The 12,325-nt window shown below is 36.1% G+C and overlaps 1 protein-coding gene across 1 annotated transcript in view; it reads left to right on the plus strand.

Annotated features, from left to right (window-relative positions):
* Nucleotides 1-12,325, plus strand: part of CFAP47 (cilia and flagella associated protein 47) — an 801,982-nt gene that overhangs the window by 563,507 nt on the left and 226,150 nt on the right. Inside the window, 2 exon segments of the mRNA XM_053705439.1 lie at nt 7,241-7,338; nt 11,671-11,678. Coding sequence (XP_053561414.1) covers nt 7,241-7,338; nt 11,671-11,678 — 106 coding nt within the window.

The following is a 12,325-nucleotide window of genomic DNA, read 5'->3' on the forward strand; positions in this document are numbered from 1 at the left end:
CACATCTAGGCAAGAATCCCTGCTTGTTTTTCCCCAGAAATTCTTAATATACAATGTTACTAATGCACAAGAGAATTGCGGGTAAGATATGCAAATTAGATATGCAAATTCTCAGGTTTTTTGCTTCAAAATACTGTTTTGACACAGCGATCCTTTTAATAGGATTATTACAGCAAACCAGAAATCACTCAGTGGACAAGCCTGTTTCGTTCTTTTTGGAACTCATCAGTAGGAAATAGATTTCTGGTTGCTGCATTGGTAAAGCTATTTTCATGGTTAAACCAAAATTCATTAAAATTATAGGGGGAGATAAAAAACTGAAATTAAAATCCTCCATGTCTCAAAATTAAATCAATGAAAATATTTGCATAGGAAATTAGCACATCTAGGCAAGTATCCCCGCTTGCTTTTCCCCAGAAATTCTTAATATACAATGTTATCAATGCACAAGAGAATTGTGGGTAAGATATGCAAATTAGATATGCAAATTCTCAGTTTTTTTGCTTCAAAATACTGTTTTGACACAGCCATCCTTTTAATAGGATTATTACAGCAAACCAGAAATCACTCACTAGACAAGCCTGTTTCGTTCTTTTTGGAACTCATCAGTAGGAGATAGATTTCTGGTTGCTGCATTGGTAAAGCTATTTTCATGGTTAAACCAAAATTCATTAAAATTATGAGGGGAGATAAAAAACTGAAATTAAAACTGAAATTATTCTTACACTCTCCATATCTATATAATCCTATTTTGCATTTGTTTTGCTTATTTGTATTAGACAAAACTTAGTTTATATAACCTTTGATGTCTTTGATTATGTTTAACTGAATAGTGTTTTATGCTATAATTAGTCATTTTATATCGTGTCTTGTAACATAAAATAACAGACATTCTTTTTCATATGATTTACTGATGAATTACCACGTCTTTATTTTAACCACCATTCATACTTGACTGAACTAAGCTATCTGACCTTTGATTTTAACATCAGTATATCATCATAAACCCAAAATACATCTGAAGGTCCATTAATCCTTGTTATACTTCATGAATCTAATTTAACTGACATTTATAAACTCTTTCTTGAGGCTTAATTACACTTATTTGGAGATTATGGTTTTAATGTCCCCCAATATGAAATTGTCCTTTCTATTGATAAGTTGTTAGTAATTAAATTGTGTATAGTAGCTACTGTGGTGTCATGGAAAAAATGTTGTGGTTTTATCCAGTAATTTCACTCTTAGCAACTTCATTTTTTACATGTACAGAATAGTGTTATTAAACTATTTTAAAATGTGTGTTTTTAGTATTTGTTTGTATTTATCTAAATATCATTTATATTTACCACATTATTATTGTTTCATTCCCAGTGACCAAGTGATTATATTGAATTAGCACCATTGCTTTTGCATTTACAATATCCAAGTATAATGTATAAATCACTTGTGTCATATAATAATTAAGCTCATTTGATAGTTGTTTTTATAATCTGATTAGTAAGTAACACAATGAAAGTGCAGTCAATGGCCTCTTTTTATCAAGCCGTCAACTTACCTGCATTAGACGGCACCAATACGCTCGCCTAAGATCGCCTAAAATCGCGGCCGCTGACCTGAATACGTTCTCCAAAATGATCAAAAATGCTGTGAAAAAGCCGAGTACGGTTCGATGAGCAGCGAACTGTTGTTAACTAACAGTCATCAATCTCTCTGCTCTTCGGCTTTTTTACAGCTTTCTTGGTACCTTGTCACTAAACACCCACACTATACTAACTGTTTTACCCCTATACAGCCGCTCCCGGACCCCACCGCAACGAAATAAAGTGTTTAACCCCTAAACCGCTGCTCCCGGAGCCCACCGCAACTCTAATAAATGTATTAACCCCTAAACCACCGCTCCCGGAGCCCACCGCCACCTACATTATACATATAAACCCCTAATTTTTTGCCCCCTATAACGCCGCCACATACATAAAGTTATTAACCCCTATCCTGCCGCTCCCAGACACCACCGCAACTAAATAAAGTGTTTAACCCCTAAGCCGCCACTCCCCACGGCCACCTACATTATATTTATTAACCCCTAATCTGCCCCCCCACACCGCCGCCACTATATTAAATGTATTAACCCCTAAATCTAAGTCTAACACTAACCCTAAAACCCTCTAACTTAAATAAAATTTAAATAAATTTAAATAAAATTATTCCTATTTAAAACTAAATACTTACCTGTAAAATAAACCCTTAGCTAGCTACAATATAACTAATAATTACATTGTAGCTAGCTTAGGGAATATTTTTATTTTGCAGGCAAGTTTGTATTTATTTTAACTAGGTAGAATAGTTAATAAATAGTTATTTACTATTTAATAACTACCTAGCTAAAATAAATACAAAAGTACTTGTAAAATAAAACCTTACCTAAGTTACAATTACACGTAACACTACACTATCATTAAATTCATTACCTACATTAACTACAATTAAATAAAATTATCTAAAGTAAAAAAAATAAAAAACACTAAATTACAGAAAATAATAAAATAATTACAAGTTTTTTAAACTAGTTACACCTAATCTAATCCCCCTAATAAAATAAAAAAAGTCCCTCAAAATAATAAAAACCCTACCCTATACCTTAAAAGGGCTTTTTGCGGGGCATTGCCCCAAAGTAATCAGTTGTTTTACCTGAAAAAAAAGTACAATACCCCCTAACATTAAAACCCACCACCCACACACCCAACCCTACTCAAAAACCCACCCAATCCAACCTTAAAAAAAACACCCCTTGAAGATCACCCTACCTTGAGACATCTTCACCCAACCGGGCCAAAGTTCTCCACTAAGCCGGGCGAAGTGGTCCTCCAGACGGGCAGAAGTCTTCATCCAAGCTGGCAAGAAGAGGTCCTCCAGATGGGCAGAAGTCTTCATCTAGGCGGAATCTTCTATCTTCATCCATCCGGCACGGAGCAGGTCCATCTTCAAGACATCCGACGTGGAGCATCCTTCCTGAAGTACAATACAATCAGCCAATAGGATTGAGCTCGCATTCTATTGGCTGATATGAACAGCCAATAGAATGTGAGCTCAATCCTATTGGCTGATTGCATCAGCCAAAAGGATTTTTCCTACCTTAATTCCAATTGGCTGATAGAATTCGGAATTCAAGGGACGCCATCTTGGATGACGTCATTTAAAGGAACCGTCATTCATCGGTTAGTCGTCGGCCAGGAAGGATGCTCCGCATCCGATGTCTTGAAGATGGACCCGCTCCGCGCCGGATGGATGAAGATAGAAGATGCCGCCTGGATGAAGACTTCTGCCCGTCTGGAGGACCTCTTCTGGCCGGCTTGGATGAAGACTTCTGCCCATCTGGAGGACCACTTCGCCCGGCTTCGTGGAGGACTTCGGCCCAGTTAGGTGAAGAGGTCTCAAGGTAAGGTAATTGGGTGGGTTTTAGAGTAGGGTTGGGTGTGTGGGTGGTGGGTTTTAATGTTGGGGGGTATTGTACTTTTTTTACAGGTAATAGAGCTGATTACCTTGGGGCAATGCCCCTCAAAAAGCCCTTTTAAGGGCTATTTGTAATTTAGTATAGGGTAGGGCTTTTTATTATTTTGGGGGGGCTTTTTTATTTTATTAGGGGGATTAGATTAGGTGTAATTAGTTTAAAAAACTTGTAATTATTGTATTATTTTCTGTAATTTAGTGTTTTTTATTTTGTTTTATTTAATTGTAATTAATTGTAGTTAATGTAGGTAATTAATTTAATGATAGTGTAGTGTTAGGTGTAATTGTAACTTAGGTTAGGTTTTATTTTACAGGTACTTTTGTATTTATTTTAACTAGGTAGCTATTAAAGGGACACTGAACCCATATTTTTTCTTTCATGATTCAGATAGAGCATGCAATTCTAAGCAACTTTCTAATTACTCCTATTATCAATTTTTCTTCGTTCTCTTGCTATCTTTATTTGAAAAATAAATTCCAGAACCTTGGACAGCACTTATTTATTGGTGGATGAATGTATCCACCAATCAGCAAGAACAACCCAGGTTGTTCATCAAAATGGGCTGGCATCTAAACTTACATTCTTGCTTTTCAAATAAAGATACCAAGAGAATGAAGAACATCAGCTAATAGGAGTAAATTAGAAAGTTGCTTAAAATTGCATGCTCTATCTGAATCAGAAAAGAAATTTTTTGGGTTCAATGTCCCTTTAAATAGTTAATAACTATTTAATAACTATTCTACCTAGTTAAAATAAATACAAAGTTGCCTGTAAAATAAAAATAAATCCTAAGCTAGCTACAATGTAACTATTAGTTATATTGCAGCTATCTTAGGGTTTATTTTATAGGTAAGTATTTAGTTTTAAATAGGAATAATTTTATTTAGATTTATTTAAATTATATTTAAGTTAGGGGGTGTTAGGGTTAGTGTTAGACTTAGGTTTAGGGGTTAATAAATTTAATATAGTGGTGGTGGTGTAGGGGGGCAGATTAGGGGTTAATAAATATAATGTAGGTGGCGGCGGTGTAGGGGGGGCAGATTAGGGGTTAATAAGTATAATGTAGGTGGCGGTGGGCTCCTGGAGCGGTGGTTTAGGGGTTAAACACTTTATTTAGTTGTGGCGGGGTTCGGGAGCGGCGGTTTAGGGGTTAATAAGTATAATGTAGATGGTGGCAGTGTAGGGGGGGGCAGATTAGGGGTGTTTAGACTCGGGGTATATGTTAGGGTGTTAGGTGTAAACATTCCCATATGAATCAATGGGATATCAGGCAGCAGCGAACATGAGCTTTCGCTGCTTTCTGACTCCCATTGATTCCTATGGCATCTGCGGCCTCCAGGGCAGCGGATTGAAAACCAGGTATGCTGGGCTGGAAAAGTGCAGAGCGTACCTGCTAGTTATTTGATAACTATCAAAAGTAGTCAGATTGTGCCGAACTTGCGTTCAGAACATCTGTAGTGACATAAACATCAATCTGTGTCGGACTGAGTCCGGCGGATCGTATGTTACGTCACTAAATTCTACTTTTGCCGGTCTGTAGGGTTTGATAACTAAGGCGAATCAGGCTCGCCACAAATACGCTGCGGAATTCCAGTGTATTTGCAGTTGACAGCTTGATAAATAGAGGCCAAAGGCTTTACAATATTTAATACACTTACATGTGTTGTATCACACAAATAAATATTTACTCCTCTCTTATTATGCGTTGATTAGGTTAGATGCTTCATAGTTCAAAAGTGAAGAAATATATGTTTCATATTAAGTTTTTTTGTTTTTAATTAGAGAAATATCTATGTGGTTATGTATATTTTATAAAATCTCAAAGTACAATTTCAATTTCTCATTGACAACTGTCTTTGACACAGCAAGTGGTACAACCTTGAACCACTACAGTTGCCCTAAGCCCCAGATTTGTGATTCTAAACTAATATGTAGCCACTAGGGATGATCTTTCAAAGCTGAGCACCTCAAGGATATTACACACTGAAGCAGGTTTTCTCTTTTATAAATTACTGCTATAGTCTTACACATATGTCTTCGTCCTACACTAAACATATGTCCCCTCACCTAAGAGTCAATGCCTTGCTATCTCTCTTCACCATCATGTATCACTGAAATCTTTCCTTTTCTACCCTGATCCACCCCATCTACTACTAGCAGCCTTTTCTTACTCATGACAAGTTCAACCTGCTTTAGCATTAACTTCACTAGACTGATGCATTATGCGCTTTTAGTTCTGCTTGTACTATGTGTTGAAAGTTAAAAGTTAGCGAGAGAGTGAAAACTTGCACGCAAAAAATGAAGCTTTGGATGTAGCGACCACGTTAAATTATTTTCCCATATAAGTTAATAGAGTGTGCAAATTGCAAAAAAAAGTTACATGCTTGCGGACTAACTCGACCGCATTTATTGAAGTGCGCTAAACCCGACATGAAATATGAATATTTCACATTCCGATGTTCTTTACATAGAAGAATATGTTCTATTTATTCTTAAATGGACACTCTACTCCAAACTTTTCATTGTTTAAAAAGATAATAAATCCCTTTATTACCTATTCCCCAGTTTTTCATAACCAACCCTGTGATATTAATACACTTTTTTTACCTGTGTTATTAACTTGTATCTAAGCCTCTGCAAACTTACCCCTTATATCAGTTCATTTAGCCAATCAGTGCGGACTTATAAATAACTCCACTGAAGTAAGCACAATGGTATTTATATGAGACATATGAACTAGCATTATCTAACAGTGAAAAACTGTCAAAATGCACTAAGAAGCGGTCTTCAAGGGCTTAGAAATTAGCATATGAGCCTGTTTTTTTACAGGCTTCTCTAGTTTATGTGTGTCATATAGATAACATTGTTCTTCAAAAAAAAGTCAAGATTAGCATCCACTTGTAATGCAAGATTGTGCCCTATTCTTTAAGCAAGAGTGCACAAAGGAAAACTCTCCCTGCCCTATTGAATGCACTCCCCTTTCTAGCAATATGTTTTTTCAATATAATGTTACGTTTGGTGGATTACAGTCATGCTATTTGTCTTAATAGATAGGTTCATGTGGTCGAATATGCAGTTTTTTTATTGCCAAACTACAAATAATTAGGGTTAGGTGTCTCAAAATTTTCTGTCTTCACTTATAATGCCATGTATTATCCTTCTTAAAGAGACATGATACCCAAATATTGAAGCACTTGAAAGTGATGTAGCATAGCTGTAAAAAGCTGATTAGAAAATATCACCTGAACATCTCTATGTAAAAAGGAAGATATTTACCTCAAAATTGCCTAAGTATTCACAACCCACTATAAAGAGACTTTAGTCCCTGGACTTCCAAGGGAGTGTGCATCTAGCTTGTGCAGGCACAGTCATGTTATTTTCCTATTCAGTTTAAGGAATTTACAGTGAAAATGCAATGCAAGAACTCATCACTGCTGATTGGTTATTTATTTTTTATTTTTTTAACTTGCAGCTTTACAGCAGCTCTAACTGTTCACAGAGCACTTACTCTGGTGAGCTGAAGAAATTTGGAGGTAAAATATCTTCTCTATTTTCATAGAGATATTCAGGTGGTATTTTCAAGTCATTTAGCATATGAGCATTATGTCCCTTTAAGATCTCAAGCCCTAGAAAAGTTTGTCTTTTATATTTATGCAACTTATTATTTTCTGTCTAATGAAATATTAAAAAGTTGTTATAATAAACAATACAATCTTTTTTGTTCCTCAATAGGAAAAAAAATAGCACCATACAAAGTTTGGTTTTCACTGGAACTCAACAGTAAGCCAGCTCCACCGGAACGTACTATAAATGTGACTTGTCCAGTTTTGGTAAGTACCACAAGGTTTAATTTAATTCCAATATATTTTTATATTTTTTTACTTAAAGGGACAGTTCAACCAAAAACTTTCTTCCCTTTAAATTATTCCCAATTATCCTTTTTACCTGCTAGAGTGTATTAAATTGGTTGCAAGTAGCTCCATTACCCCTACTTTGGCATTTGAATTAGCCGATTTAGCTTGTGGTTTCCCAACCTATACTGTAAGTTTTGATACTGGAGTATATGCTATTGACAAGCATAAGTAAACACAGCCAGCAGAATAAGTTACACTCTCAGTGGGATACAGGATAGTTAAGTAATAAAAAGATAATTTTCCATTGTTTTCTCTATGTATTGAACTTTGGTGTTCCAGACAAATATAAGATAAGGAAGCAAGTTTGTGTACACAAAGTGATAACATTATGAGATATGATATTACCTTAAGTTCAACCCCTTGTAATAGGCTGTGGTTTCAAAGAACAAAGCCAGCTACTTCAGATACACAAATAAACCTGAAAATGCAATTTCTCAAATATTTTATACTCTGCAGCTGGTATAACAAGTCATTGCAAATACATTAATGGAAAAACAATTTTACAGTGTACTGTCCCTTTAACACATGCATGTTTATGTAGCAGACATTCACATTAGGCATTTGTTTATATAAACAATTGCCAAATATGGCCATGGGTTGTGACATTCAACTCTTATAGCGGGCTGAATTTATTCATGTAAAAGTGCAACACACAATGATCTGGATTTGCACAATTCATAAAGAATAAAATTGCAGTGAAAGTTCTGTAGCTAGCTTAGAGGCATTAATGATGCTTCTGTATTGCAGAAATATGTCTATTTTAAGTTTGTTTAATGCAGATTTTGTTTTAAAGTATTTTCACTTAGAAAATCAATAAAAATATTTGGTCAGGAGTACCCACCGTTTTCTACTGTGTATATATGTGTATGTTTGTGTGTACATATTTATATAGTTCTATATATATATATATATATATGTATATATAGAACTATATAAATATGTTAAAGCGGCAGCAAAGCTGCTACTGTGTATATATGTATATGTTTGTGTGTGTGTGTGTATGTATATATATATATATATATATATATATATATATATATATATATATATATATATATATATAGATATCAAAATAACAAGAGTATTGCATTGAGCAATGATACTTTTTTTATTGGACTAACTATACATTTATAAGTTGACAAGCTTTCAGAAGAGTTCCTTCCTTTATCAAGTCTGAAGCAATACTGACCAATTCAATGGAATTTACAGATTGTATCTTAAAACACAGAATAGCTAAGAAGACAGTGCAGGGAGAGGAGGAGGTGTCGTAAAAATCACGAGGGGGGCTTAGGTAACAGGCAGTGTCCAGTGTAGGAGAACAGACAGGGGAAATATATAGCTTTACATGGAGCATATACTGACATAAAGTTATATATCAACATTGAATCAATATCTATAAAGATGTGAAATTATATATACAGGGGGAATACAAAAGTTAAAAAAAGAGAAAAGTGTGGACATAGGCTTACCTGTGTACCTATGTATAAAGAATGTGAAATATACAATGTAATTGACTAAATGAAAGTACATTACAAAAAAATTTGATAATGTGTTAAGAATCCAGAGTCCACATTTAGTCCAGAATTAAACAGGTTGAAGTGCATTATCATTTTCATTTCAAAGGTTTTTCTTTCCATGGTGTTTTTGAAGTTGCCTCTGAGAATTTTGATTTTGAGGTTTTGGATGGAGTGGTCAGGTTGGGTGAAATGGTGACCAACAGGGGTGCAGTATTTTGTTTCACAGTGGTTTTTGATTGAGTGTCTGTGTAAGTTCATTCGAAGGTGCAGTTTTTGGCTTGTTTCTCCAATATAGCATCCCATTTCACATGCAGTGCAATGTATCATGTATACCACATTTGCAGATATACATGAATATGCCCCTTTAATGTTATAAGATTTATTATTGTGATTTGCTGTGCTGCTTTCACAAACGTGTTGACACAGTTTGCAGAGTGCTTTATAGCAGCACTTGGTTCCATTCTGAGTGTTCTTTTTCTCAAGGGGTAGCTTCCTATGTACCAGTTTCTGCTTTAGGTTAGGTGGTTGTCTGGTTGTCTGTATGCCAGGATTGGGGGTTTTGGAAAGATTTTTTTGAGTGTGGGATCCTCTAAGAGTAGTGGCTGTAAGTCTTTTATGATTTTTCGTATCCCTTCCACAGCAGGGTTGTATTTGACTACTAGTGGGATACGTGATTTGTTTTTCTTCTCCCTGTATTGTAGTAAGTGTTCACGTGGAGTATTGAGGGCAGAGTTAATTTTTTTATTTATAATCCTTGTTTTGTAACCTTTTTCTCTGAATGATTGGGACAGTGTGATGAGGTGTTTGTCATGGTCCTTGGTATCTGAGCAAATGCTGTGGTATCTTGTAGCCTAACTGTAGATTATGGATATTTTAATGTGATTGCGGTGGGAGCTGGAACTGTGGAGGTAGCTGCATCTATCTGTTGGTTTCCTGTATACAGATGAGTGCAGTTTTCCATTTGTGATGGATATTGTTGTATCCAGGAAGCTGACACAGTCTCTAGAAAAGTTCATTTTAAGCTTGATTGATGCATTCATCAATCATAATTGTGATACTGATAGATGGTGGGCTCTGATACAGGGTTTTATATTTTATATTTTTAACTCAGCATTGTTTTTATTTTAATTAATTTGACCTTACTAATAAAAGTTATATTTTAATAATGGCTTTTTCTATGTAGATGTTAAATGTTGATATAACTCTCTGGTATATTATAGGGTGAGTGGGTTGACAACTAAGTGTCTCCCAAAGTGGGTTTTTTGAGGGGGCTTTCTTTTTTTCTCTTTTTTGTACTTTTAACAAAATGTGGCCTTATATATATTTATTTCCTTTTATACCATGGGGGATATTTATCAAAGCCTCAACTTTGTTGCATTCGCCGGCACCAATACACTCGCCTAACATTGCCTAACACCGTGGCCGCGTATCTCAATACACTCTCCTTATTTATCAAAAAAGCCAGCAAAAAGACGCGCACCAAGTATGGGGCGATGAGCATCAGACTGTTGTTAACTAACAGTAATCAATCTCGCGTCTATTAAGCTTTCTCTTGTTAAGTGTATCCAGTCCACGGATCATCCATTACTTGTAGGATATTCTCCTTCCCAACAGGAAGTTGCAAGAGGATCACCCACAGCAGAGCTGCTATATAGCTCCTCCCCTCACTGCCATATCCAGTCATTCTCTTGCAACTCTCAACAAAGACGGAGGTAGTAAGAAGAGAGTGGTGTATTATAGTTAGTTTTTTAACTTCAATCAAAAGTTTGTTATTTTGAAATGGCACCGGAGTGTACTGTTTTATCACAGACAGCATTAGAAGAAGAATCTGCCTGTGATTTCTATCATCTTAGCAGAAGTAACTAAGATCTACTGCCGTTCTCACATATTCTGAGGAGTGAGGTAACTTCAGAGGGGGAATGGCGTGCAGGTTTTCCTGCAATAAGGTATGTGCAGTTAACATATTTCTAGGGATGGAATTTGCTAGAAAAATGCTGCTGATACCGGATTAATGTAAGTTAAGCCTAAATGCAGTGATTTAATAGCGACTGGTATCAGGCTTATTAACAGAGATACATACTCTTATAAAAGTGTAATATAAAACGTTTGCTGGCATGTTAATCGTTTTTATATATGTTTGGTGACAAAACTTATTGGGGCCTAGTTTTTTTCCACATGGGTGGCTTGATTTTTTTGCCTAGAAACAGTTTCCTGAGGCTTTCCACTGTTGTAATATGAGTGGGAGGGGCCTATTTTAGCATTTTTCTGCATAGCTAAAATTACAGACAGAGACATTCAGCTTCCTTCTGCATGATACAGGACATCTCTGAAGGGCTCAAAAGGCTTCAAAAGTCGTGTTTGAGGAGGGTAACAACCACAGTAGACCTGTGGCAATTGTTATGACTGTGTTTAAAAACGTTTTTGTCATTTATTATTCCGTTTTTGGTATTAAGGGGTTAATCATCCATTTGCAAGTGGGTGCAATGCTCTGCTAACTTGTTACATACACTGTAGAAATTTCGTTAGTGTAACTGCCTTTTTTCACTGTTATTTCAAATTTTGTCAAAATTTGTTTCTCTTAAAGGCACAGTAACATTTTTTATATTGCTTGTTAACTTGGTTTAAAGTGTTTTCCAAGCTTGCTAGTCTCATTGCTAGTCTGTATAAACATGTCTGACACAGAGGAAACTACTTGTTCATTATGTTTAAAAGCCATGGTGGAGCCCCATAGGAGAATGTGTACTAAATGTATTGATTTCACCTTAAACAGTAAAGATCAGTCTTTATCTATAAAAGAATTGTCACCAGAGGGGTCTGTCGAGGGGGAAGTTATGCCGACTAACTCTCCCCACGTGTCGGACCCTTCGCCTCCCGCTCAAGGGACGCTCACTAATATGGCACCAAGTACATCAGGGACGCCCATAGCGATTACTTTGCAGGACATGGCTGCAATCATGAACCCTGTCAGAGGTATTATCCAGATTGCCTGAATTGAGAGGCAAGCGCGATAGCTCTGGGGTTAGACGAGATACAGAGCACGTAGATGCTGTAAGAGCCATGTCTGATACTGCGTCAAAATATGCAGAACCTGAGGACCAGAGCTTCAGTCTGTGGGTGACGTCTCTGAATCAGGGAGACCTGATTCAGAGATTTCTAATTTTAAATTTAAGCTTGAGAACCTCCGTGTATTGCTTGGGGAGGTATTAGCTGCTCTGAATGACTGTAACACAATTGCAGTGCCAGAGAAATTGTGTAGGCTGGATAAATACTATGCAGTGCCGGTCAGTACTGATGTTTTTCCAATACCTAAAAGGCTTACAGAAATTATTAGTAAGGAGTGGGATAGACCCGGTGTGCCCTTTTCCCCACCTCCTATATTTAGAAAA

Source organism: Bombina bombina, chromosome 3 (genome assembly GCF_027579735.1).
Source record: "Bombina bombina isolate aBomBom1 chromosome 3, aBomBom1.pri, whole genome shotgun sequence".
Taxonomy (NCBI): Eukaryota; Metazoa; Chordata; class Amphibia; order Anura; family Bombinatoridae; genus Bombina; species Bombina bombina.